Source organism: Neoarius graeffei, chromosome 23 (genome assembly GCF_027579695.1).
Source record: "Neoarius graeffei isolate fNeoGra1 chromosome 23, fNeoGra1.pri, whole genome shotgun sequence".
Lineage (NCBI taxonomy): Eukaryota > Metazoa > Chordata > Actinopteri > Siluriformes > Ariidae > Neoarius > Neoarius graeffei.
This window is the reverse complement of record NC_083591.1, coordinates 52,104,661-52,132,101: the sequence shown is the minus strand read 5'-3', so window position 1 is coordinate 52,132,101 and position 27,441 is coordinate 52,104,661. Positions and strand designations below refer to the sequence as shown.

Sequence of the window (27,441 nt, the reverse complement as noted above, 5' to 3'; positions counted from 1 at the left end):
ATAAATACAGTTCTTGACAGTCAACTCAGAGTTTTGGATGAAGAGGAGCCCTCAACATATTCAACGGTTTCGCACAACATATTAAAATGATCGGATGTGCTTGTTGGAAAAAACATTTGTCTCCTGGCGGCTGTAAAAGTTTCATTCGCTGGTGAAATGTCTTGATAAATCTTGAAGTGGCATAGAAAGTGAGTTTGAGTGTTTCTGCTCTGCAAGCCTTCTGTTCTGTCTAACGAGGCTATGCAAAAAAAACAACAACAAAACAAAAAAACCCACACAGTTACAGTGCAAAAGATCAATTTATCCTCTTCCCATGGTCTCTCTCTCTCTCTCTGAGAATATTTATCAGGTGGCGTCATTTCATTACATCTGTAATGGATTTTACTACAGAACTGAGTTGCGATGATGAAAAGTGCGAGTTCTGTGGGTTCAGTTTACTCACAGAAACTGAGAATGTGCTGTGAGTGTTTTCACAAGACCAGACTCAAATAAATGATGAAGGTTTAAAGCCGGGCAGCACGGTGGTGTAGTGGTTAGCGCTGTCGCCTCACAGCAAGAAGGTCCTGGGTTCGAGCCCCGGGGCCGGCGAGGGCCTTTCTGTGTGGAGTTTGCATGTTCTCCCCGTGTCCGCGTGGGTTTCCTCCGGGTGCTCCGGTTTCCCCCACAGTCCAAAGACATGCAGGTTAGGTTAACTGGTGACTCTAAATTGAGCGTAGGTGTGAATGTGAGTGTGAATGGTTGTCTGTGTCTATGTGTCAGCCCTGTGATGACCTGGCGACTTGTCCAGGGTGTACCCCGCCTTTCGCCCGTAGTCAGCCGGGATAGGCTCCAGCTTGCCTGCGACCCTGTAGAAGGATAAAGCGGCTAGAGATAATGAGATGAGATGAGGTTTAAAGCCTGTGTAGGTATACGACGCAGATTTGGATGCATGTAAGGAGACGCTAAGAAAAAGGAAACGTGTGTGTGTGTCCATGTGTCCTCTGTGTCAGCTAGTTTTGTCTCAGAAACCATGCTTGTCCTTCATATGATTAAGATTAAGGATCATTCACAGTATAGTTTAAGATCCAATAATGGCATACTACTTCAACCATCTGCCATTAAAACTGAGAAAACCCTGGGTGACCACGCCTTTTCTGTGGCAGCACCTGGTGCATGGAGCAGATTACCTTTAGAAGTTCGAAACGAATGTGGTTTTAATAGATTCAAGAGTTTACTGAAAACATATTTGTTTAGGTTGGCTTTTTATTATTAGTTCTCGTGAAGCTATCGTATAGAAGCTACAGAATCATATTGTTATTGTAATTAGTGAATTTGAATTCATGATATATTTAGTGGGCGGCACGGTGGTGTAGTGGTTAGCGCTGTCGCCTCACAGCAAGAAGGTCCGGGTTCGAGCCCCGTGGCCGGCGAGGGCCTTTCTGTGTGGAGTTTGCATGTTCTCCCCGTGTCCGCGTGGGTTTCCTCCGGGTGCTCCGGTTTCCCCCACAGTCCAAAGACATGCAGGTTAGGTTAACTGGTGACTCTAAATTGAGCGTAGGTGTGAATGTGAGTGTGAATGGTTGTCTGTGTCTATGTGTCAGCCCTGTGATGACCTGGCGACTTGTCCAGGGTGTACCCCGCCTTTCGCCCGTAGTCAGCTGGGATAGGCTCCAGCTTGCCTGCGACCCTGTAGAACAGGATAAAGCAGCTAGAGATGATGAGATGAGATATATTTAGTATGTTAGTTTTTTATCCCCCACTGGCCGAAAGGCCCGAAGGGGGATTATGTTGTGGCGATGTCCGCTCGTCCGTCCGTCCCGGGAAGGGTGCTCACTTTCTTCCATCAACTCCTCGCACAATATTTGGAGGAATTTCATGAAACTTGGCAGGATTTTTTGTTATATGTCAGTAATACGCATATTGTAATTTCGTTCAATTGGGTCACATTTTCCCAGAGTTACAGCCCTTGATTAACAAAATTATACTTTGACAATTTCATGAGAGTCTGTTTTCCATCTGAAATCAAATCTTCTCACAATTTGTGGAGGAATTTCACAAAACTTGACAAGAAGCATTGTTATACATATGCATATTGTTATTTTGTTCAATTCTGTCACATTTTACCAGAGTTACAGCCCTTGATTAACAACCTTGTACTTTCACAATTTCATGAAGGTGTGCTCGCCTTTTTGGACGAATTTCTCGAAGCTTGGCAAAAGACCTTGTTATATGACGGTAATACGCATATTGCGATTTAATTTCATTTGTGAAAATTTTACCAGAGTTTTGAGCCTTGATTAAATAACTTATACTTTGACAATTTCATGAGGCTGTACGTTCTTCTGAAATCAACTCCTCTCACAATTTGTGGAGGAATTTCACCAAACTTGGCAAAAAGCTTTGTTATATGACAGTTATACGCATACTGAAATTTCGTTTAATTTGGGCAAATTTTACCAGAGTTATGCCCTTGATTATTAACAAATTTCTACTTTGGCAATTTCATCAAGGTGTGCTTGCTTTCTGAAATCAACTTCCCTCACAATTTTTATTCCTCGCTGGCTGAAAGGCCCGAACGTGGATTATGTCTTGGCAATGTCCATCCATCTGTCCCAGGAAGGGTACTCACGTTCTGAAATCAAGTCACAATTTTTGGAGGAATTTAAAAAAACTTGGCAGGATTCTTTGTTATATGTCGGTAACACGCATATTGCAATTTTGTTCAATTCACTCACATTTTACCAGAGTTATGGCATCGTTGCCAGTGGGGGATATTGTGCTCTCAGAGCACTCTTGTCATTACATATATCTATCTTGAATATCTTTTTGAACATAGGACGGTTATCATAGTTATTAATGGACTCTTCACAATAGGATATTTTAATATTTGTGTCGCACCATGGGATTTTTCTACCAGATGCTCTGTTTACAGAATGCATAGAAATGGCTTTGAAAAGCGCACGATATCTTGCATCGTTTGTTTTTGCTGGCTGATCCAGTAACTACAAATGAATAATCACCTCAATAGCGCCCCCCATGGGACACATTTAACACTTTTAACATCATCCACAACTGAGCCAAGTAGATATCTTCCTTCTGCCATAATAATCTGTGAATGACATTTTGATTTGTAGTGAAAATGTGTCAATCATGTGAGCGCAGTTTTTGCGCAACATTCGCTTGGCGGCACTGATAGCTCACCACATGTTTTCTTGACTTTCCGAGCAGCATTTTGTGGTCTGTTGCTGAACGAATCTGGGAAATTCACCAACAATCTACAGTAGAGATTGTCTCCTGATGGATTCACAAGGTTCTGTATCATCTGTAATCATCAGTGCCTGGAAAATGGACCATTTTGGATTGTGTGCACATGATTTCATGACAGATTTACAGTAACTTCCCTTGGTCCAATTTCATTTTGATTTGTATTTCCTTCATACAGAGGCTTGGTAGTTTAATGCAGCACGTAGAACTCAAAATCCATAATCTGAGCATCTGGTATGAAAATCTGGTGGACTGACACATTTATAGTTTTTATAATAATCACAGGGTGTTTTATCATAGGACATTACCATAAGCTATTTTATATCTTTGTCATATTTTATGTTGATTTTAATCTTGTAATGCACATTTGATCATATTAATCTGTAAATTTGCACAATAGAAGCATTATTATTATTATTATTATTATTATTATTATTATTCACTAATCATGTAATTTATCTTTCTAACCATACTAATTTATTACACAAAATGAAGAATGGATTTCAGTTTTGAGGCTTTTTTTTTAATAAAAGATCATGCACGGCCATTTTAATGACTTTATCTTGCAGGTCACAAACTTAAGAAGTGTTTTGTTTTGATCTAATTCAAAAACTCGGACTTTTATTTCCTAATATCTCACCACGGGGCGGCACGGTGGTGTAGTGGTTAGCACTGTCGCCTCACAGCAAGAAGGTCCTGGGTTCGAGCCCCGGGGCCGGCGAGGGCCTTTCTGTGCGGAGTTTGCATGTTCTCCCCGTGTCCGCGTGGGTTTCCTCCGGGTGCTCCGGTTTCCCCCACAGTCCAAAGACATGCAGGTTAGGTTAACTGGTGACTCTAAATTGAGCGTAGGTGTGAATGTGAGTGTGAATGGTTGTCTGTGTCTATGTGTCAGCCCTGTGATGACCTGGCGACTTGTCCAGGGTGTACCCCGCCTTTCGCCCGTAGTCAGCTGGGATAGGCTCCAGCTTGCCTGCGACCCTGTAGAAGGATAAAGCGGCTAGAGATAATGAGATGAGATATCTCACCACACACCACACAAAAGCTCTTGTCTTTGTTTTGAATTTAGTGAAAACTTTACATTTCCATTATATCTTATTTTTGTTTCAAGCCACGAAAAGAAACGTGCTTTATCAAACCACAAATTGAGAAAAGAAACTGTATTGTTTGGAAAAGAGGCTCTCAGGGAAATCTGAAAAACCTATTGGGCCGTCAGTGACGTTTTGTTGGATTGTGTTTAGCGCTGTGTTGGAGTTTGGCCACTGAGATGCACATTAATAATCCAATCAGATTGAAGGAAAAAAAAGGTCAAGGTCAGAAAGAGAGCCAGAAAAAATGTGAGGGTGCAGCTATTATAGAATGTAAGGCAGCTATGTGTTGCTTTATGTTGTCTTATGTGACCAAAATTGAGGCTTTTACTGTGCAGTAGACAAACCGTCACTGAGAGGTTCACCAGGGAGTCACCCACAATCCGGGTTCACTGCTGTCCATTCAAAACCTGTGGAGTGGCTCCGCCCATTCTTTTTACTACCTATGGTGTTAGTGCTAAGTGTTAAGCGAGCAACATCTGTCCAGGTTCAGTGCCCAGTCCAGTCTCAGGTTCTTCTACTTTGTTGAAAGCAAAGAAAACAAATCTTACTAGTGGCACATTGTGCAAACGTAATATATGTGATCAATAGAGTATATATACACTACCGTTCAAAAGTTTGGGGCCACCCAGACAATTTTGTGTTTTCCATGAAAAGTCACCCTTTTATTTACCACCATAAGTTGTAAAATGAATAGAAAATATAGTCAAGACATTTTTCTGGCCATTTTGAGAATTTAATCGATCCCACAAATGTGATGCTCCAGAAACTCAATCTGCTCAAAGGAAGGTCAGTTTTATAGCTTCTCTAAAGAGCTCAACTGTTTTCAGCTGTGCTAACATGATTGTACAAGGGTTTTCTAATCATCCATTAGCCTTCTGAGGCAATGAGCAAACACATTGTACCATTAGAACACTGGAGTGAGAGTTGCTGGAAATGGGCCTCTATACACCTATGGAGATATTGCACCAAAAACCAGACATTTGCAGCTAGAATAGTCATTTAGCACATTAGCAATGTATAGAGTGGATTTCTGATTAGTTTAAAGTGATCTTCGTTGAAAAGAACAGTGCTTTTCTTTCAAAAATAAGGACATTTCAAAGTGACCCCAAACTTTTGAACGGTAGTGTATATATATATTATAATAGTTCAATAGCTGGTTTTTTAAAAATATTTTATTAAGATTTTTCATTAGTCTGAATTTACTTGTTACAAGTCTTTGACTCATTGTACATATCAATGATGAATAAAACCATGACTGATTGATTGATTGAGGAATGAGGAATGGAATGAACATGTTGTTTAGCATGTTATGCATTTTGAAATGCTTTTCTGCTTACCATGGATGTAAAGAGTGATTTCCACTCACATAACCACCACTCACTGGATGTTTTTTTTTTTCTTCACACCATATTTGTTGTGTGTGAAAAATCCCAGGACATCAGCAGGTGCAGTTAAGCTTCAATCTCGCTCCTCATTCACCGTTTTTATCTCTTCCAAACAGAATGTACCGGCGGACCTCCAACATGGTGGGCTTAAGCTACCCTGCAACTGTTATAACTGTGCTCAAGGTAACAAACACACACCACACACTGAAACATTACACACACTTCTCTCGGGATGAATGATCAGTGTAACTGGAGAGACGTAGTTTTACAATTAATTTTGTGGGGGGTTTTCCTCACAGCATGTCGACAAGTGGACTTTTGATGTGTTCGCTTTGAATGAATCGAGTGGAGACCACGCACTGAAGTTTATCTTCTATGAACTTCTCACCAGATATGATCTCATCAGCCGATTCAAGGTAAACATGGCTGTCTTGCATACACACACAAGATTCAGATTACCACGTGTTATTTTCAAGCTGCCCGTCTTCCATTTTGTTCATTTATTCCATTGGATGTTGATGGGAACAGATTTGGGCTGCAAACACCACCAGACCATATCACAGTCGAACCTGTTTGATACTCTGACTTGCTCTGACTGGTCTGAACGAGGTACAATCAGGCGGCGAGGAACTAAAGCATTAGAGCCCTTCACGCACTCCTCACATGCTCATCTTGTGGAGATTTGGACTCTCTCCAAGCTCTGGGTGATGTCCAGAAGGTGTGATGATATGCTTTTCGTCTCTATCTCAGATTCCCATCTCAGCTCTGGTGTCCTTCGTGGAGGCATTGGAAGTGGGATACAGCAAGCATAAAAATCCGTATCACAATCTCATCCATGCCGCAGACGTCACGCAGACCGTACACTACTTAATGCTCAAGACTGGCATGGTGGTACGTTCGCACACACACTTTATTTCACAGTTTCACAATGTGGAATGAATTCTCTAATCTGATTGGTCAGAAAACGTTGATTTTCTATAACAGCAACTCTGAGAGTAGTTCTGGTTCTTCAGGTTCATATTAACACCCTCATTATAATACGTTATTGTTTCTATAGTAACATCGTGACATCTCACACTGGATTCTATAATCTAAGGCTTATGATAAATGGACTAAAATGTTCAATCTGTGATATGGTAGAGTTTTTTATGACGATATATTTTATACGATGGAGCTGAGGCTGAGGAGATATTCGAAGAAATATTCTAAGAAAAAAACTCAGAATTGTTGAGAAAGTCATAAATTTACAAGAAAAAAACTCCAATATTTTTCAAGATTATAAAAGCATAAATTTGTGAGGGAAAAAAACACCTTAGATTAAAAAGCCAGAGATTAAAAAGTCAGAAATTCTAAAATTAAGAAGTCACAAATTTACAAGAAAAAAGCTTGCATGATTCCCGGCTTCCTGGCTGCAGTGCATTCTGGGAAATGTAGGAGAAAATCTCTTTGCGCCTTATTCTTCATATTGTGTGATTGAGGAGGAAAGACTGTATTTCCTGAGCTGAGAAGTTATATGAAATGCAGTCTTTCCTTCTCAGTTGCACAAAATAAACTCAGAATTTCTGAGATTGAAGTCGTAAATTTCCAATAAAAAATAACTCAGAAATTCCAAGATTGAAAAGTCACAAATATGTGAGGAAAAAAAAAAAAAACCTTGGAAAAATAGTGTTTGTTTTTTTTTCTGTTAAGGAGTCAGATCGCTTCAATTTGCAAGGTTGGATCAACATCATCACACCACAGAAATTGAAGTGATCTGACTCCTTGACAAAAAAAAAAAAAAGACAAATTTTCCAAGTTTTTTTCTTGCATATTTGTGACTTTTTAACCTTTGAATGTCTGAGTTTTTTTTTTTTCTTGGAAATTTATGACTTTTAAATAAGTAATAAAAACCTTGGGGCCAGGCTATTACAGGAAACTAATCAATGACTGAGTGGTGTGATGCATTCATTCATTATCTCTAGCCGCTTTATCCTTCTACAGGGTCGCAGGCAAGCTGGAGCCTATCCCAGCTGACTACGGGTGAAAGGCGGGGTACACCCTGGACAAGTCGCCAGGTCATCACAGGGCTGACACATAGACACAGACAACCATTCACACTCACACCTACGGTCAATTTAGAGTCACCAGTTAACCTAACCTGCATGTCTTTGGACTGTGGGGGAAACCGGAGCACCCGGAGGAAACCCACGCGGACACGGGGAGAACATGCAAACTCCACACAGAAAGGCCCTCGCCGGCCCCAGGGCTCGAACCCAGGACCTTCTTGCTGTGAGGCGACAGCGCTAACCACTACACCACCGTGCCGCCTGGTGTGATGCAGCTCAACACAATTCCAGGTTACAGTTACCAACCCAAAGTGTATTATTTTCCAAAAACAGCATTTTGAAAAGTGTTTTATGTCTATTATACCACAGCAACTTCCCAATGATGACAATTCTTTATTTATAACCGAATGATAGAGTGTATATTTTATCTGTTTACACTACCGTTCAAAAGTTTGGGGTCACCCAGACAATTTTGTGTTTTCCATGAAAAGTCACACTTTTATTTCCCACCATAAGTTGTAAAATGAATAGAAAATATAGTCAAGACATTTTTCTGGCCATTTTGAGCATTTAATCGACCCCACAAATGTGATGCTCCAGAAACTCAATCTGCTCAAAGGAAGGTCAGTTTTATAGCTTCTCTAAAGAGCTAAACTGTTTTCAGCTGTGCTAACATGATTGTACAAGGGTTTTCTAATCATCCATTAGCCTTCTGAGGCAATGAGCAAACACATTGTACCATTAGAACACTGGAGTGAGAGTTGCTGGAAATGGGCCTCTATACACCTATGGAGATATTGCACCAAAAACCAGACATTTGCAGCTAGAATAGTCATTTACCACATTCACGCCCAGATCACCGCACAGGCTTCATATGGCTTCAGCCTAGGGGCCCCCACGCCCCCCGCCTCGCAGGGGGGCCCCCAATTGGTCAAAAGAAAAAAACTCCTTCATATTCATTGGCTCAAAATGAATATTTAAATAAATGGACGCTGATTGGGTGAGGCAAATCCGCCTTCCATATATAAACGTTAGACGTCACGCACGACGTCACTCCACAGTTGAACAGTGAACATGTGTGACAGAAAATACGAGAGCGGTGCTCAAAAGCGCAAGGCGCAACGGCAAAAAGCCCAACGTGACAAAGCTCTATTGAGCAATATACCAAAACTAACAGGGTTTTTTAAACCTAATGAAACCCAACTGGCAAGTGTAAGTCATCATGACACTAGCGTAGCAAACGTTATGTTAGCTGCAGCTGCAGCCAGTAGTACTACTAGCTCTGGTGAGGGTGAAGGACCGTCCCTTTCAGACCCCGTCCCATTTGTGGATGAATGTGCCACTGCCACTAGTTTCAATTGACAGTTGCATAAGTTGTGATAAGTTGTTGTCAATCTAAACCTTATAGTTTTTGGTGTTCTGTTTTTGCTGGCCCAGCTGTACAAAGTTTAATAATGGAAAAAAAAATTTAAAATGTAGAAAATAGGCAGTTCTTTACAGGTAGATGGGATAAGATGGTGGTGGCCGGGGGGGGGGGCTACAGCAACTTGTAGCCTAGGGGCCCCCGGCCATGTTAATCCGGCCCTGACCACATTAGCAATGTATAGAGTGGATTTCTGATTAGTTTAAAGTGATCTTCATTGAAAAGAACAGTGCTTTTCTTTCAAAAATAAGGAAATTTCAAAGTGACCCCAAACTTTTGAACGGTAGTGTATGGTTGCATTTAATGTTGGGGAATGTCAGTCAAACAAGTTCCTTCTCGAATCTACGAGCACACACACACACACACTTTTTTCGAGTTTTTTACGAGTAAGTGTAACCTGCTCTGTCCTAAAGTCTTTCCCGTATCGGAAAACTTACTGATTTTTACAAAGCCCTGACACTGGAGGCTCCTTCCATAAATGTTCCCTAAACTTTTCCATACAGAAAACTGTGATGGTGTATTTGGGCCATTGTAGGTTAAAAACAAAAACTCACTAAGGCTGGGGTAATAGTCTGAGAAAAATAAACTGAGAATTTCTGAAATTAAAATCATAAATTTCCAAGAAAAAAAAAACCTCAGAAATGATGTTTTGATGATCACATCATCAGCTTTTGTTTTGGTTTGTCAGACACAAGGTACACTACCACTCTTGTTGGAGAAGTTGGGGGTTAATTGCATTGCTCAAGGGCACTTCAGCCAGTCCTGCTGGTCAAACCAGCGACCTTTTGGTCCTAAAGTTGCTTCTCTAACCATTAGACAATGGCTTCCCCGAATAACAGTGGTCAGTTGTTGTTGTTTTTTTAATGGTTTCCATTAGGATTTTTCCAGTTACTTTCAGATAGTGTCCTGTACATACTTAAATTAAATCTTCACACAAAAGACAGTGAATTTTCCCAGTATGACTGAGTTGCCAAACTAGTTCAATAATACAGATAATAAGAATAATGAAAAGATAAATTTATACGGCACCTTTCACAGACCCAAGGTCGCTTTACAGGGAAAGAAAAAGGGTTCAAGGATAGGCATTGTGTGCAGAACTGTGATTTTGGCTTTAACTGAAACTTTTCTGCATTGGAACTCATACTAGGAGTGGGGCTTGAACACACAAGGACATTTGTCCATTGTTTAAGCCCATCATCGTAACTACTCAACCACCTTAGGTTGAGCACACCTTAGGTTGAGCACAGCAGCAGCCCATAGGAAGCTTTCTGCAGAATGAGTTTTACTAGTAGTCATGGCTGAGCTCAAAACAGGGTTACAGGTCATGCTTTCCAGTGGCATGACCTAAGGAAGTTTTCTGAGAACTGGTTGTAACCCACTTGATGATTTCCATTAGGAGTTTTCCAGTTACTTTCAGAAATCAGCTAAAACACTTACCAGGAAGGGGGGGGCTTGAACTCACAAGGACATTTACCCACCGAATATTGAGTCCAATACCTTAACCACTTGGTCATCCTGGTGTACTGCCTTACCAGCCCATAGAAAACTTCCTGCAGAACAAGTCCTGCTTTGCAAACATTTGCCATCAGGAACTACTGAAGCCTGGTCAGGACATGGTGATTCCAGAGTTACTGCTATGATGATAAAAAAAAATTTCATTGTGAACCTGGTTATTATGACTTCAGCGGTTTCAGGATTATATCAGCTCAAATACTTAACAACATGGCTTAGCTGTTATTGGATTCATTTGAATATAAATATCATGAATGTAAGAGACACACTTAATTCGAAGTGGTTCAACAGTGAGGCGGGATACTGCTGAACATTTTAAGATCTTAACCAACATCATCATACCTTTCAAACACAAAATGTGATTTTTTTTTCCCCACAAGATTGCCATTTTCCAAGCTGAATTTCTGCATTGTAGCAGGGTTTGAACCAATACATTGGAGCTGAAGACCAAGAGCTGAGCTATTCAGGAGACCTTTTTTTTCCTGAACCTGTGATTTCAAGGACATTCCAGCATTAGAACTCACACCCCAAAGAATGTGTCCTTCATGAATGCCTCTATCACAATAGACCCTAAATTTGCTTGATAGCATCCATGTCATTCCTGAAAGTTTCAAGAGAGTCAGTAACTTTCAGACACACACGACAGAATTCAGATAAAGCACTTACCAGGAGTGCGGCTTGAACCCCCAAGGACAATTTTCCAGTTGAGCTTAAACCCAACACTTTAACCACTTGGTCATCCTGGTGTACTTCCAGTATTTTATTATTAATAAGAGTCTTTCTGCAAAATGGGTCCTACTGTTCAAGCATTTACGACCAGTCACTACTGAATCCTGGTCAGGGTCACGGTGATTCCAGAGCTAATATTTTACAGTAGCACCACATTCGAGTAGTATAGGAGCTTGAGGATGGATGGAGCTACAGCAGGAGAAGACAACATTTCAGGTCACCACCTTTGTTTCGTATCTAGGCGACTGCAAGTCTTTTGTTTCCATCATGGCAGAACTTATCTCAAGCCTGAAAATATCGTTACTCAGTCGGGCACAGTGTACGAGGGTGGAGCATGGATAAACAAACACCTGACACCCGTTTCCTACTTTGTTGAAAAACATCCTCCTTCTGTGCCTCCAAATCCTGGTCAGAGTTAAAGAGATCCACCTCAGGAAGTTCTCTGAGCCCTGATTGTTACTTGTTTGACTTTACTTGATGGATTCCAGTAGGAATTTTCCAGTAACTTTCAGAACTCAGCTAAAAAATTTACCATGAACAGGACTTGAAACCACATGGACATTTGCCCATTGGCACTTAAGCCCGACACCTTAACCACCCAGTCATCCTGGTGTACTCCCTTACTAGTCCATAGGAATCTTTCTGCAGAACAAGTCCTGCTATTCAAACATTTGCCATCAGGAACTGCTGAAGCCTGGTAAGGATATGGTGATTCCAGAGCTACTGCTCTGATGATAAAAAACATTTCAGTGTGAATCTGGTTATTATGACTGCAGCTGTTTCAGGATAATATCAGTTCAAATACCTAATAACATGTCTTAACTGTTAATGGATTCATTTGAATATAAATATCATGAATGTAATAGACACACTTAATTCGAAGGGGTTCACTGGTGAGGCGGGATACCGCTGAACATTTCAAGATCTTAACCAACATCATCATACCTTTCAAACACAAAATGTATTTTCCCCCCACAAGATTACCATTTTTCAAGCTGAATTTCTGCATTGTAGCAGGGATTGAACCAATACATTGTAGCTGAAAACCAAGAGCTTCGCTATTCAGGGGACGGGGGTTTTTTCTGAACCTGTGATTTCAAGGAGATTCCAGCACTGGAATTCACACCCCAAAGAACGAGTTCTTCATGAACGCCTTTATCACAATGGAGCCTGAATTTGTTTGACAGCTTGCATGTCATTCCTGAAAGTTTCAAGAGAGTCAGTAACTTTCAGACACACACATAACAGAATTCAGCTAAAGCCCTTAACAAGAGTGGGTTTGAACCAATGAGAACATTTGCCCATTGGATCTCAAGTCCAACACATTAACCACACAGTTATCCAAGTAAAATACATCAACATCCCATAGGAAACTTTCTGCAGAAAGAGTTTTACTAGTAGTCATGACTGAGCTCTAAACAGGGTCATGGTGATTCCACAGGTCATGCTTTCCAGTGGCACTACCTTAGGAAGTTTTCTGAGAACTGGTTGTCACCTGCTTGATGATTTCAATTAGGAGTTTTCCAGTTACTTTCAGGAATCAGCTAAAACCAGGAGTGGGGCTTGAACCCACGAGAACATTTGTCCATTGGATTTTGAGGCCAACACTTTAACCACTCTGTCATCCTGGTAATATGCTCTTATTAGTAAAAGTCTTTCTGCAAAATGGGTCCTACTGTGCAAGCATTTACAACCAGTCACTCCTGAATCCTGGTCAGGGTCACGGTGATTCCAGAGCTAATACTTTACAGTAGTACCACATTCGAGTAGTATAGGAACTTGAGGATGGATGGAGCTACAGCAGGAGAAGACAACATTTCAGGTCACCACCTTTGTTTTGTATCTAGGCGACTGCACATCTTGTGTTTCCATCATGGCAGAACTTATCTCAAGCCTGAAAATGTCATTACTCAGTCAGGTACACTGTACGAGGGTGGAGAGTGGATAAACAAACACCCATTTCCTACCGTACTTTGCTGAAAGACATCCTCCTTCTGTGTCTCCAAATCCTGGTCAGAGTTAAAGAAATCCACCTTAGGAAGTTCTCTGAGGCCTGATTGTCACTTGTTTGACTTTACTTGATGGCTTCCCATAGGAATTTTCAGAACTAAGCTAAAACACTTACCAGGAGTGGGGCTTGAACCCATGAGGGCATTTGTCCATTGGATCTTAAGTCCAACACCTTAACCACTCGGTCATCCTGGTGGTCTAGTAATATGCTCTAAGTAGTAAGAGTCTTTCTGCAAAATGGGTCCTACTGTGCAAGCATTTACGACCAGTCACTCCTGAATCCTGGTCAGGGTCACGGTGATTCCAGAGCTAATACTTTACAGTAGCACCACATTCGAGTAGTATCGGAACTTGATGATGGATGGAGCTACAGCAGGAGAAGACAACATTTCGGGTCACCACCTTTGTTTCATATCTAGGTGACTGCAAGGCTTGTGTTTCCATCATGGCAGAACTTATCTTGAGCCTGAAAATATCGTTACTCGGTGGGGCACAGTGTACAAGGGTGGAGAGTGGATAAACAAACACCCGACACCCCTTTTCCTACTTTGTTGAAAGATGTCATCCTTCTGTGTCTCCAAATCCTGGTCAGAGTTAAAGAGATCCATATGAAGAAGTTCTCTGAGGCCTGATTGTCACTTGTTTGACTTTATTGAGGGCTTCCAGTAGGAATTTTCTAGTTACTTTCAGAACTAAGCTAAAACACTTACCAGGAGTGGGGCTTGAACCCACGAGGACATTTGTCCATTAGAGCTTAAGTCCAACACCTTAACCACTTGGTCATCCTGGTATACTGCTAGCATGCTATTATTCATAAGAGTCTTTCTGCAGAATGAGTATTAATGTGTAAGCATTTGCCATCAGTAACTACTGAATCCTGGTCAGGGTCACAGTGATTCCAGAGCTCATGCTTTCCATTGGCACTACTATAGGAAGTTCTCTGAGGACTTCATTCAAAAAAAAAAAAAACAAACAAGGAAGGAAGGCACTTGTTTGATGAAATTCATGCACACACAAGAAAATTCACTTGAAGCACTTAACAGGAGTGGGGCTTGAAACCACATCCACCCATTGGGTCTCAAGACCAACATGTTAACCAGTCAGTCACCCTGGTATAGTACAGCAACATCTCATAGGAAACTTTCTGCAGAAAGAGTTTTACAAGTAGTCTTCAATGAGCTCTAAACAGGGTTATGGTGATTTCCTGGGTGTGCTTTCCAGTGACACTACCTTAGGAAGTTTTCTGAGAACTGGTTGTCACCTGCTTGATGATTTCAATTAGGAGTTTTCCAGTTACTTTCAGCTAAAGCAGATACCAGGAGTGGGGCTTGAACCTACAAGGACATTTGTCCATTGGACCTTGAGTCTAACACCTTAACTACTCAGTCATCCTAGTGGTCTGGTAACATGCTCTTATTCGTAAGAGTCTTTCTGCAAAATGGGTCCTACTGTGCAAGCATTTACGACCAGTCACTCCTGAATCCTAGTCAGGGTCATGGTGGTTCCAGAGCTAATACTTTACAGTAGCACCACATTCAAGTAGTATAGGAACTTGAGCATGGATGGAGATACAGTAGGAGAAGACAACATTTCAGGTCACCACCTTTGTTTCGTATCTAGGCGACTGCATGTCTTGTGTTTCCATCATGGCAGAACTTATCTCGAGCCTGAAAATATCATTACTCGGTCAGGCACACTGTACGAGGGTGGAGAGTGGATAAACAAACACCCGTTTCCTACTTTACTGAAAGACGTCCTCCTTCTGTGTCTCCAAATCCTGGTCAGAGTTAAAGAGATCCACATTAGGAAGTTCTCTGAGGCCTGATTGTCACTTGTTTGACTTTACTTGATGGCTTCCAGTAGGAATTTTCCAGAAATTTTCAGAACTAAGTTAAAACACTTAACAGAAGTGGGGTTTGAACCCACAAAGACATTTGTCCATTGGATCTTGAGTCCAACACCTTAACCACTCAGTCATCCTGGTGTATGCCACTGCTAGCCCATAGGAAGCTTTCTGCAGAGCAAGTCCTGCTTTGCAAACATTTGCCATCAGGAACTGCTGAAGCCTGGTAAGTACATGGTGATTCCAGGCCGACTGCTATGATGTTAAAAAACATTTCAGTGTGAATCTGGTTATTATGACTTCAGCTGTTTCGGGATAATATCAGCTCAAATACCTAATAACATGGCTTAGCTGTTAATGGATTAATTTGAATATAAATATCATGAATATAATAGACACATGTAATTCAAAGTGGTTCAGCAGTGATTTGGGATACCGCTGAACATTTTAAGATCTTAACCAACATCATCATACGTTTCAAACACAAAGTTTGATTTTTTTCCTCACAAGATTGCCATTTTTAAAGCTGAATTTCTGCATTGTAGCAGAGTTTGAGCCAACATATTGGAGCTGAAGACCAAGAGCTTAGCTGTTCCGGAGTTCTTTTTTTCCTGATCCTGTGATTTCAAGGACATTCCAGCACAAGAACTCACACCCCAAAGAACGTGTACTTCATGAATGCCTCCATCACAATAGACACTGAATTTGCTTGACAGCGTCCATGTCATTCCCGAAAGCTTCAAGAGAGTCAGTAACTTCCAGACATACACACACACATGACAGAATTCAGCTAAAGCACTTACTAGGAATGGGGACTGAACCCAAGAGGACATTTGTCCATTGGAGCTTAAACCCAACACCTTAACCACTCAGTCATCCTGGTATACTGCTAGCATGTTATTAACCCCGCCGACAGTAGTCGGAGGGGTTATTATTTTCACCTGCGTCAGTCTGTGTGTGTGTGTATCTGTCTGTCTGTCTGTCTGTCTGTGTGTCTGCAAGATATCTCAAGAACGAATGGATCGATTTGGACCAAATTTTGTACATGTATTGCCAATCACCCAGGAAGGAAACCATTAAATTTTGGAGGTCAAAGGTCAAAGGTCAAGGTCATGGCAGAACTTCGAAATTTTCGCCCAATGTATTTTAATAGGGAAAAGGCGGGGTTTGCACTCGTTAGAGTGTCCCTGTCTAGTTATTCATAAGAGTCTTTCTGCAGAATGAGTATTAATGTGTAAGCATTTGCCATCAGTAACTACTGAATCCTGGTCAGGGTCACACTGATTCCAGAGCTCATGCTTTCCATTGGCACTACTATAGGAAGTTCTCTGAGGACTTCATTCAAAAAAAAAAAAAGGAAGGTACTTGTTTGATGACATTCAAGCATACACGACAGAATTCACTTGAAGCACTTAACAGGAGGAGGGCTTGAAACCACATCCACCCATTGGATCTCAAGTCCAACATGTTAACCAATCAGTCGCCCTAGTATAGTACAGCAACATCTCATAGGAAACTTTCTGCAGAAAGAGTGTTACAAGTAGTCATGAATGAGCTCTAAACAGGGTCATGGTGATTCCATGTGACACTAGTGTCCAGTGACACTACCTTAGGAAGTTTTCTGAGAACTGGTTGCCACCTGCTTGATGATTTCAATTAGGAGTTTTCCAGTTACTTTCAGGAATCAGTTAAAGCTGAAAGCAGGAGCAGGGCTTGAACCCACAAAGACATTTATCCATTGGATCTTGAGTCCAACACCTTAACCACTCAGTCATCCTGGTGGTCTGGTAATATACTATTATTAGTAAGAGTCGTTCTGCTAAATGGGTCCTACTATGGCTCCTTCCAAAAATGTTACATAAACATTTCCATCCAGAAAACTGCAACTGTGTATTTAAGCCATTGTAGGTTAAAAACAAAAAAATCACTAAGGCTGGGGGTAATATTCTGAGAAAAATAAACTCAGAATTTCTGAGATTAAAATCACAAAATTTCCAAGAAAAAAAAAATCAGAAATTCTTTTTTGATGATCACATCATTAGCTTTTCTTTGGCTAGTCAGACACAAGGTACACCACCACTCTCGCCAGAGCGCTTGGGAGTTGAGTTATAATGTGCAAGCATTTGCCATCGGTAACTACTGAACCCTGGTCAGGGTCACAGTGATTCCAGAACTCATGCTTTCCAGTGGCACTATTTTAGGTAGTTCTCTGAGGACTTCATTCAAAAAAAGGAAGGTTTGATGGCATTCAGTTTTTTTTTTTTGGGGGGGGGGGGGGGGGGTCGGTCATGCACCACCTGACCTGATGAACACGTCATCAGCTTTTCTTTGTTTAGCCAGACACAAGGTACACCACTACACTTGTCGAAGCAGTTGGGGGTTAAGTGCATTGCTCAAGGGCACTTCAGCCAGTCCTGCTGGTCAAACCAGTGACATTTTGGTGCGAAAGCTGCTTCTCTAACCATTAGGTCATGGCTTCCCCTCAGAATCGTTGTTAGGGGTTTTTTTAATGGTTTCCATTAGGAATTTTCCAGTTACTTTCAGATAGTGTCTTATACATTCTTAAATTAAATTTTACTACAACAGACAGTGACTTTTTCCCAGTATGACTGAGTTGCCAAAGTAGTTCAATAATACAAATAATAAAAATAATAAAAAGATAAATTTATACAGCACCTTGCACAGACCCAAGGTCCCTTTACAGGGAAAGAAAAAAGGTTCAGGGATAGGCATTGTGTGCAAAACTGCAACTTTGGTTTTAACTGAAACTTTTCTGCTGTGGAATTCATACTCACACTTTTACCAGGAATGGAGTTTGCACCCACAAGAACATTTGCCCGTTGGATCGCAAGTCCAACATGTTAACTACTCAGTCATCCTGGTATAGTACATCAACATCTCATAGGAAACTTTCTGCAGAAAGAGTTTTACTAGTAGTCATGACTGCACTCTAAACAGGGTCATGGTGATTCCATAGGTCATGTTTTCCAGTGGTACTACCTTCAGAAGTTTTCTGAGAACTGGTTGTTACCTGCTCGATGATTTCGATTAGGAGTTTTCCAGTTACTTTCAGGAATCAGCTAAAGCTGATACCAGGAGTGGGGCTTGAACCTACAAGGACATTTGTCCATTGGATCTTGAGTCTAACACCTTAAACACTCGGTCATCCTGGTAGTTTGCTAGCTTCATATTATTAATAAGAGTCTTTCAACAAAATGGATCCTACTGTGCAAGCATTTACAACCAGTCACTACTGAATCCTGGTCAGGGTCATGGTGATTCCACAGCTAATACTTTACAGTAGCACCACATTCGAGTAGTATAGGAGCTTGAGGATGGATGGAGCTACAGCAGGAGAAGACAACATTTCAGGTCACCACCTTTGTTTCATATCTAGGCGACTGCACATCTGGTGTTTCAATCATGGCAGAACTTATCTTGAGCCTGAAAATATCGTTACTCGGTGGGGCACAGTGTACGAGGGTGGAGAGTGGATAAACAAACACCCGACACCTGTTTCCGACTTTGTTGAAAGACATCCTCCTTCTGTGTCTCCAAATCCTGGTCAGAGTTAAAGAGATCCATATGAAGAAGTTCTCTGAGGCCTAATTGTCACTTGTTTGACTTTACTTGAGGGCCTCCAGTAGGAATTTTCCAGTTACTTTCAGAACTAAGCTAAAATGCTTACCAGGAGTGGGGTTTGAACCCACGAGGACATTTGCCCATTGGATCTTAAGTCCAACACCTTAACCACTCGGTCATCCTGGTATACTACCATACCAGCTCATAGGAATCTTTCTGCAGAACAAGTCCTGCTTTGCAAACATTTGCCATCAGGAACTGCTGAAGCCTGGTAAGGACATGGTGATTCCAGAGCTACTGTTATGATGATAAAAAACATTTCAGTGTGAATCTGGTTATTATGACTTCAGCTGTTTCAGGATAATATCAGCTCAAATATGTAATAACATGTCTTAACTGTTATTGGATTCATTTGAATATAAATATCATGAATGTGTTGTAATAGACATACTTAATTTGAAGTGGTTCACCAGTGAGGCGGGATACCGCTGAACATTTTAAGATCTTAACCAACATCATCATACTGTACCTTTCAAACACAAACCTTGATTTTTTTTCCCACAAGATGGAACCTGATGGCCATTTTTCAAGCTGAATTTCTGCATTGTAGCAGGGTTTGAACCAATACATTGGAACTGAAGACCAAAGCTATTCAGAAGACTTTTTTTTTTGAATCTGTGATTTCAGGTACATTCTAGCACTAGAACTCACACCCCAAAGAATGTGTCTTTCATGAATGCCTCTATCACAATGGACCATGAATTTTTTTTTGACAGCTTCCATGTTATACATGAAAGTTTCAAGAGAGTCAGTTACTTTCAGACACACACGGCATAATTCTGCTCTAGTGCTTACCAGGAGTGGGGAGTTGAACCCACAAGGGCATTTGCCCATCAGCACTTAAAGCCAACACCTTAACCAATCAGTCATCCTGGTGTACTGCTAGTGTATTATTATTATTCATAAGAGTCTTTCCATAGAATGAGTATTAATGTGCAAGCATTTTTCTACATCATCAGCTTTTCTTTGGCTAGTCAGATAGCAAGTACACCACCACTCTTGCTAGAGCAGTTGGGGGTTATGCGCCTTGCTCCAGGGCACTTCAGCTAGTCCTGCTGGTCCAGGGAATCAAACCAGTGACCTTTTGGTCCCAAAGTTGTTTCTCTAACCATTAGGTCATGGCTTCCAGAAATTCCAAGATTAAAAAGTTGGAAATATATGAGAAAAATCTTGGAATTATTATTATTTTTGTCAAGGAGTCACATCGCTTCAGTTTGCAAGGTTGGATCAATGTCATCACACCTCAGAAACTGAAGCAATCTGACTCCTTGACAAAAAAAACAAAAAACAATTTTTTCAATTTTTTTGTTTTTTTTCTCGCATATTTCTCACCTTTTAATCTTGGAATTTATGAGTTTTTTTCTTGAAAATATATGGCTTTAATCTCAGAAATTCTGAGGTTTTTTTTGGGGGGGGGGTGGGGGGTGGGGGGGGGGTTGGTTTAATCTACAATGGCCTTAATACACCATCGTAGTTTTCTGTATGGAAACATCTCATCTCATTATCTCTAGCCGCTTTATCCTTCTACAGGGTCGCAGGCAAGCTGGAGCCTATCCCAGCTGACTACGGGCGAAAGGCGGGGTACACCCTGGACAAGTCGCCAGGTCATCACAGGGCTGACACATAGACACAGACAACCATTCACACTCTCATTCACACCTATGTTCAATTTAGAGTCACCAGTTAACCTAACCTGCATGTCTTTGGACTGTGGGGGAAACCGGAGCACCCGGAGGAAACCCACGCGGACACGGGGAGAACATGCAAACTCCGCACAGAAAGGCCCTCGCCGGCCCCGGGGCTCGAACCCAGGACCTTCTTGCTGTGAGGCGACAGCGCTAACCACTACGTATGGAAACATTTATGTAACATTTCTGGAAGGAGACTCCACTGTCAGCGCTTTGTAAAAGTCAGTAAGTTTTCTGATACGGGAAAGACTTCAGGACAGAGGAGGTTACACTTTCTCATAAAAAACCTCAAAAAAAGAAGTGTGTGTGTTTTCTTAGTCGCTTCACGAAAGAACTTGTTTGACCAACATTCCCCAACATTAAATGCAACTATAAATGGATAAAATGTACACTCTATCATTCTGTTATAAATCACGAATTGTCATCATTGGGAAGTTGCTGTGGTATAATAGAAATAAAACACTTTTCAAAATGCTCATCTCAAGCCACTTTATCCTGTTCTACAGGGTCGCAGGCAAGCTGGAGCCTATCCCAGCTGACTACGGGTGAAAGGCAGGGTACACCCTGGACAAGTCCCCAGGTCATCACAGGGCTGACACATAGACACCCATTCACACCTACGGTCAATTTAGAGCCACCAGTTAACCTAACCTGCATGTCTTTGGGGGAAACCGGAGCACCCGGAGGAAACCCACGCAGACACAGGGAGAACATGCAAACTCCACACAGAAAGGCCCTCGCCGGCCATGGGGCTCGAACCCGGACCTTCTTGCTGTGAGGCGACAGCGCTAACCACTACACCGCCCTTTTCAAAATGCTGTTTTTGGAAAATAATACTCTATGGGTTGGTAACTGTAACCTGGAATTTTGCTGAGCTGCATCACACCACCCAGTCACTGATTAGTTTCCTGTAATAGCCTGGCCCCAAGGTTTTTAGTCCTTATTTAAAACTGGACATGATGTTATTTTAGAGAACCATAACGTAAATTGTTACCTTCTGATCTAAACTGCATTTTTGAATTCAGTTTGATTGAATTCTTTCCAAACAGATTTACCAGCTACCTGTTAGCTGTAAGTCAGTGTTTAGGTTTACAGTCAGTAATTGTAGCGAATGTTGCTCCAGCCGATTTATCGGCCACCTGACACCCCGTCCATCAAAGAAACAATGACCACTTGGCTTAAGACCACCGATGATCCCATTCATCCAACACCCGAACGTGGCTGACACGCTGTACACAGTGAACGATGGGCTGCAGTCAGTAATTATACACTGACGAAGTGATGTAAACTTGTGACTTTGAGGACAGAAAAGTGCTGAGTAATGGTTTGTCGTCTCTTTGTGGATTGTTGGATGGTGTGTTGATTGTTGATGCTCTCCATCCTTCTCTCCTTCTCTTCTCATTTAATCATTTCACTGTGACAGTTCATCAAAGCCATATGCTTCGTGTTCCCACAGCATGGAACTGCATTATAGAGAGTCCCAACAGGATGATCATTCATCTCACACACTCTCTCTCTCTCTCTCACACACACACACACACACGCCTCAAGCTTGTTTGGAATCAAAAGGTCATTCATTCGACTGTTGTTTAGGGGGTGATTTGTCTTTTGAGTCTTTATTGATTACTTCCACTAACTGTGTTGGAAGAGGTTATGTTTTCACCTCCGTTTATTTGTCTGTTCCCAACCTAACTCAAAAAAGAGTGAACAGGTTTTGATGAAATTTGGAGGAATGGTGAGCCATGGGACAAGAAGAAGGACTTTATTTATCAGACATATCACAATGAAATGCTTCCTCTGCATTTAACTCATCTGAAACAGCAAACACACACAAGCAATGAGCACACACACATACCCAGAGCAGTGGGCAGCCAGCAGTTGGAGGTTAGGTGCCTTGTCCAAGGGCACTTCAGCCCAAGGCCATCCCATGTTAACCTATATACAGTATGTGAACACTCACCCAGAGCAGTGGGCAGCTATGCTACAGCAACCAAGGAGCAGTTGGGGGTTAGGTGCTTTGCCCAAGGGCACTTCAGCCCATGTTAACCTAACTACATGTCTTTGAACTGTGGTGGAAACTGGAGCACCCAGAGGAAACCCACAGTCAGGGATGCAAACTCCACACAGAAAGGCCTTCATCAGCCACTGGGCTTGAACCCAGAACCTTCTTACTGTGCAACAGTGCTAACCACTACACCACCCGAGGAACAAGTTATTAGATTTTTGATGCAAATCCAGATATGTATGTGGATCCAGGATTTCTTTGTCTCTTTCCAACATAACTTGAAAAGTAATGAACAGATTTGGATGAAAGTTGGTGGATGGCTTTAGTATTGTCCTCGCTTCAAGTGATTTGATTTTGATGTTGATAATATGTGGCTTGGCCAAGGTATGCTCTCTACTCTCCCCAGTGCCTTTTTAGTTCTTAATGCATTAAGAAGACAAGAAGCTCGTCCACTAATTACCTTTTGACAACACACACCTGTTAATTGAAAAGCATTCCAGGTAACTACCTCATGAAGCTGGTTAAGATAATGCCAATAATGTACAAAGTGTCATCAAGGTAAACAGTGGATACTTTGAAGAACCTAAAATACGAAACACTTTTTTGTTTACCACATAATTCCATATATGTTCCAGATGTTATTTCATAGTTTTGATGTCTTCAGTTTTGTAGAAAATAGTCAAAATACAGAAAAACCTATGAATGAGTAGGGTAGGGGTGTACAAACTTTTTGACTGGTGCTGTATATCACTTTGTATTTTATTACTATGTTGGGTTTTTTTCAGACTTTGTTGACCTTTATACATTTCTTTCTAACCTTCTTCTTTTTCATCTTGTCTCCTTACAGCACTGGATGACGGAGTTGGAGATCTTTGCCTTGATCTTTGCTGCAGCAGTACATGACTACGAACACACTGGAACCACAAACAACTTCCACATCCAGACCAGGTAAAAAATAAATAAATAAAGCAACAGCAAAGCAGTGCAGCGCTTTCGGTCATGCAGTAACTCTCTTGGTCATCAGTGCAGTCATTCCGAAAAGCCATGACATGCCCAGAGCCTGCAGTCAGACTCGCATAGTGAGAGCAGGATTAATGAAAATGCACTGAGCTTCTGGGCAAAACGTGGTTGTCGTGGGGAAAAATGACTTGTCGTGTCTTTTCAATAACAAACCGACCAGAGGCAGAGTCACATGGATAATGCAAAAAAGGGTGAATTGACTGAGACACAGACTGAAGGACTGAGTAAACGTAGCATCACTGAAATGCTGATCTTCTTATTCAGGCAGTGGATTGACAAGTACTATCAAAACACACTGACAACCCAATGTCCCCAATGTCATAAAGAATATCTACGAATGATGTCGAATGATAGATTGAAGATGATTGACTCTATAAATGTCACCTGGCATGAGTTTGCGGCCATAATTTATTTGCTTTCCTGAATAATAAATTGCTCAATGTGGCAGCTCCTGTCATGGAAATCCGAACCCCAAAAGTATCCAAACATACTGTACGCTAACATGAAAGAAGTTTCCTTGAAGCGCCTTTATTGAGTTCACAATCCCGACGCTGAGTGGGTCCGGACTACACATCGACCTCTGAATTCCCGCCAAGTTTTTGGCTCAGCTTTTGGCTGAAGCCTATAGAGGTGCCTGACTATATGTTTATGTTTAACTGAGTTCGAGTGTGGGCGGCATGGTGGTGTAGTGGTTAGTGCTGTCGCCTCACAGCAAGAAGGTCCGGGTTCGAGCCCCGTGGCCGGCGAGGGCCTTTCTGTGCAGAGTTTGCATGTTGTCCGCGTGGGTTTCCTCTGAGTGCTCCGGTTTCCCCCACAGTCCAAAGACATGCAGATTAGGTTAACTGGTGACTCTAACTTGACCATGAGTGTGAATGGTTGTCTATGTGTCAGCCCTGTGATGACCTGGTGACTTGTCCAGGGTGTACCCTGCCTTTCGCCCGTAGTCAGCTGGGATAGGCTCCAGCTTGCCTGCGACCCTGTAGAACAGGATAAAGTGGCTAGAGATAATGAGTTTGAGTGTGCTTAAGAATGTAATTGGCATGCCAGTCTCAGGTAGCAATTCCACAGTCATGGTGTGGCACCACTATGTATTGACTATATAAGTGCCATGCTACATAACCTCAGTAATCCTCTGTGGCTGAGTGGTCTAGAGTGATGTGCAAGATGTCAGCTCAAATCCTGGTGTCAGTGTATTTCTGCGTGGCCTATTTCTTCGATTGATGTACCGTAGCTTCTATCAACCAATCAGACAAAGGCTGAGCTCAGACCTACACAGGTCTCTAGTTAAAGGGTTGTCCCACTACAAGGGACCAACCCTAGAACTGCTCCAAAACAAAATGGCGGCTCCTATTAAAATCACTGTGAAAGGACTTTTCTTTTTTTGAACACAGATTTCTGATTGGCTAAAATATACCTTCCACTATCTTCAAAATAAAACAGACCCGCTTGTATTTCTTCCCATGACATTTTAAGGGTTATACTACTTTTATTTTGGGGGAAGACGTTGCCTAATGATTTATCAAAACAGCTTAGGGACCAAAAGGCTGCTGGTTCACTTCCCTGGACCAGCAGGACTGACTGAAGTGCCTTTGAGCAAGATGCCTAATCTCTAACTGCTCCAGCAAGTGTGGTGGCGTACCTTGTGTCTGATTAGCCAAAGAAAAACTGATGATGTGATTATCAGTTCAGCCAGGCAACCTGGCCATCTATACTATTAATGGAAGGCTGTCTGTCTCTCTGCCTGTTCACCTGTGCAACTCGACATGACTGGATGCACATACTCCCTCCATACTTTGCGCATGGATTGATGACACCCCAGAGGGACTCAAGACAACATTTGTGGCAGATCACAGAATCCAGGGACACATGTCTGCCTGGGGGCATTTTTAGTTATTGACAGATTCAGAAAGTACAGTTTCTAAGCTTTCCAATGATGCCTTCCATGTGGAGATCTGACAATATTTGAAGAATGTGTGGCCTTTTGAAAGTGTATACTTCTTAAAACAGGAAAGGGAGAAAATCGCCCTCAAAGTTTTCCATCTCAGCTACTCTGGGTGTAGGGCGGGCACATAATGGTGCTCATTTGCATGACATTAAGGAAATCTCTACCCCCTACTAGCTAGCACGATGCTACTTTCATGTAAACAAAGATCACCACGTCAATTTTCCTTCCATGCAAAGTATGCCCAACACAATTATGAAGTACAAAAATAAGTCCTAAAGTATACTTTAACGTTTTGTGGTTGAAAAATTACTCACACCGTAAGAAAGAAAGATAGCACAATGATGACACAACTAACACAACGCTAGTTTCATGTAAAGCCTCGGTCACAACCGGCCGTATGTGCTCCTACAGCTGGTCTACATGCAAAAAACGCAAGAAACACACGGAGAGCGCGCATGAAATGCACGAAAGCGCGTGTGTGAAAAGCACGAGAGCGCGCGTGTGATGTGCTGATTTTCGAGCCGCAGACCGGCCGCAGAGGTTCTTTGTCATGTCAAACAAACTCTACGGGCGCTTACGTTTTTTTCAGGTTGCAAGACAAACTTACGGCCAACGCGCGTCTTTCTCCATGAACAAAAAAAAAAACAAAACGCAGCGATTTAGGAAACGCCAAAAATCACACGGCCAAAAAATCGTACGTCCGGTTGTGACCTAGGCTTAACCAAACCACAACACTCTCCGTTACATGCAAAAATAACCACACAGCCTTAGATTAATAAACTCACCCCATCAGAAAGAGAAACGGCGCCTTGCACACACCAATGCCTCCGATGGAATGTAATCCTAGAACGTTCCGTGTATCATCCGATCATTCAAGTATTCCATTCAATCTGGAAAACGAGGTTGCGGTTTTTTTTGCTAGAAATGTTTATCTCCGATGTAAATACCGTGTGTCTGTTTGCTTTGCAGTGTTTCAGCTCCTTTGCGCTCTGTTTAGTAACTCATTCCATAGTGAAATCACATGCCTGTATGCAGTTAAGTAGCCATGCGCTCAGCCCGTATCATACAGCTGATTCGCGGAAAAAAAAACAAAAGACTTAAATCATCATGTGAATGGCCCATATGGTAATTTACCCACACCCCCCAGCAGGCTACAGTCCTGACAAAAACGAGACAATTTGCAACAAAAAATGTATGCTTTTCCAACAAAACAATCTATTATCTGAAATACTGATTGCATTCTTCAAGATCTCAACTTGCACATGATGGAAAAAAACAAAAATCACAAATTTCGAAAAAAAATGCTTCTTTTGCGATTATCTCGGATTCGTTTCGGCCGACATGTGTCCCTGGATTCGGTGAGGGGTCACATTTTTAATTTTCCAAAACGTGTGAAGCTCCATAAGCAATCATACAAACCTTACGTATATGATGAAACTGTGTCTCTGCTGTCCAGGTCAGACACTGCGATCCTGTACAATGACCGCTCGGTGCTGGAGAGTCATCACGTCAGTGCAGCATATCGCCTCCTACAGGACGACGACGAGATGAACATCCTCTACAACCTGTCCAAAGATGACTGGAGGTACAGCGCCTTCACCTGGACAGCTTCATCATCAACTTCTACAGAGAGAGAAAGAGAGAGAGAGAGACAGTTTAAATAATAATGTGTGTTTTTCTCAGGGAGTTCAGGACTCTGGTGGTGGAGATGGTGTTGTCTACAGACATGTCGTGTCATTTCCAACAGGTCAAAGCCATGAAGAACTTCCTACAGCAACCAGAGGGGTGAGGAGAGCTACATTTATACTTCTTTTCTTCTCTTCTCATCTCTTCTTTCTTCTTTTCTCTTCTCATCTCTCCCCT

The 27,441-nt window shown here is 41.8% G+C and overlaps 1 protein-coding gene and 4 non-coding genes across 7 annotated transcripts in view; 1 reads left to right on the top strand and 4 right to left on the bottom strand.

Moving 5' to 3' along the window:
- The window catches only part of pde1cb (phosphodiesterase 1C, calmodulin-dependent b), a 185,299-nt gene that overhangs the window by 115,092 nt on the left and 42,766 nt on the right, over window positions 1-27,441 (top strand). For 2 of the 3 annotated variants that reach the window (XR_009651346.1, XM_060906389.1), the window contains exons 5-10: window positions 5,833-5,899; window positions 6,016-6,132; window positions 6,467-6,607; window positions 23,461-23,561; window positions 27,035-27,163; window positions 27,262-27,363. Coding sequence is in view for 2 of the 3 variants with exons in the window: in XM_060906389.1 (XP_060762372.1) it covers window positions 5,833-5,899; window positions 6,016-6,132; window positions 6,467-6,607; window positions 23,461-23,561; window positions 27,035-27,163; window positions 27,262-27,363 (657 nt within the window). In the remaining variant the exon portion in view is untranslated. The remainder of the gene's footprint in view (window positions 1-5,832; window positions 5,900-6,015; window positions 6,133-6,466; window positions 6,608-23,460; window positions 23,562-27,034; window positions 27,164-27,261; window positions 27,364-27,441) is intronic. The other variant, XM_060906390.1, reaches the window with a different exon arrangement.
- trnal-uaa (transfer RNA leucine (anticodon UAA)) lies at window positions 13,548-13,630 on the bottom strand. The gene has a single exon. It is a non-coding gene; the product is annotated as a tRNA-Leu (tRNA).
- Window positions 14,143-14,225, bottom strand: trnal-uaa (transfer RNA leucine (anticodon UAA)). Its single transcript has one exon. It is a non-coding gene; the product is annotated as a tRNA-Leu (tRNA).
- Window positions 15,337-15,419, bottom strand: trnal-caa (transfer RNA leucine (anticodon CAA)). Its single transcript has one exon. It is a non-coding gene; the product is annotated as a tRNA-Leu (tRNA).
- On the bottom strand, window positions 18,964-19,046 carry trnal-uaa (transfer RNA leucine (anticodon UAA)). The gene has a single exon. It is a non-coding gene; the product is annotated as a tRNA-Leu (tRNA).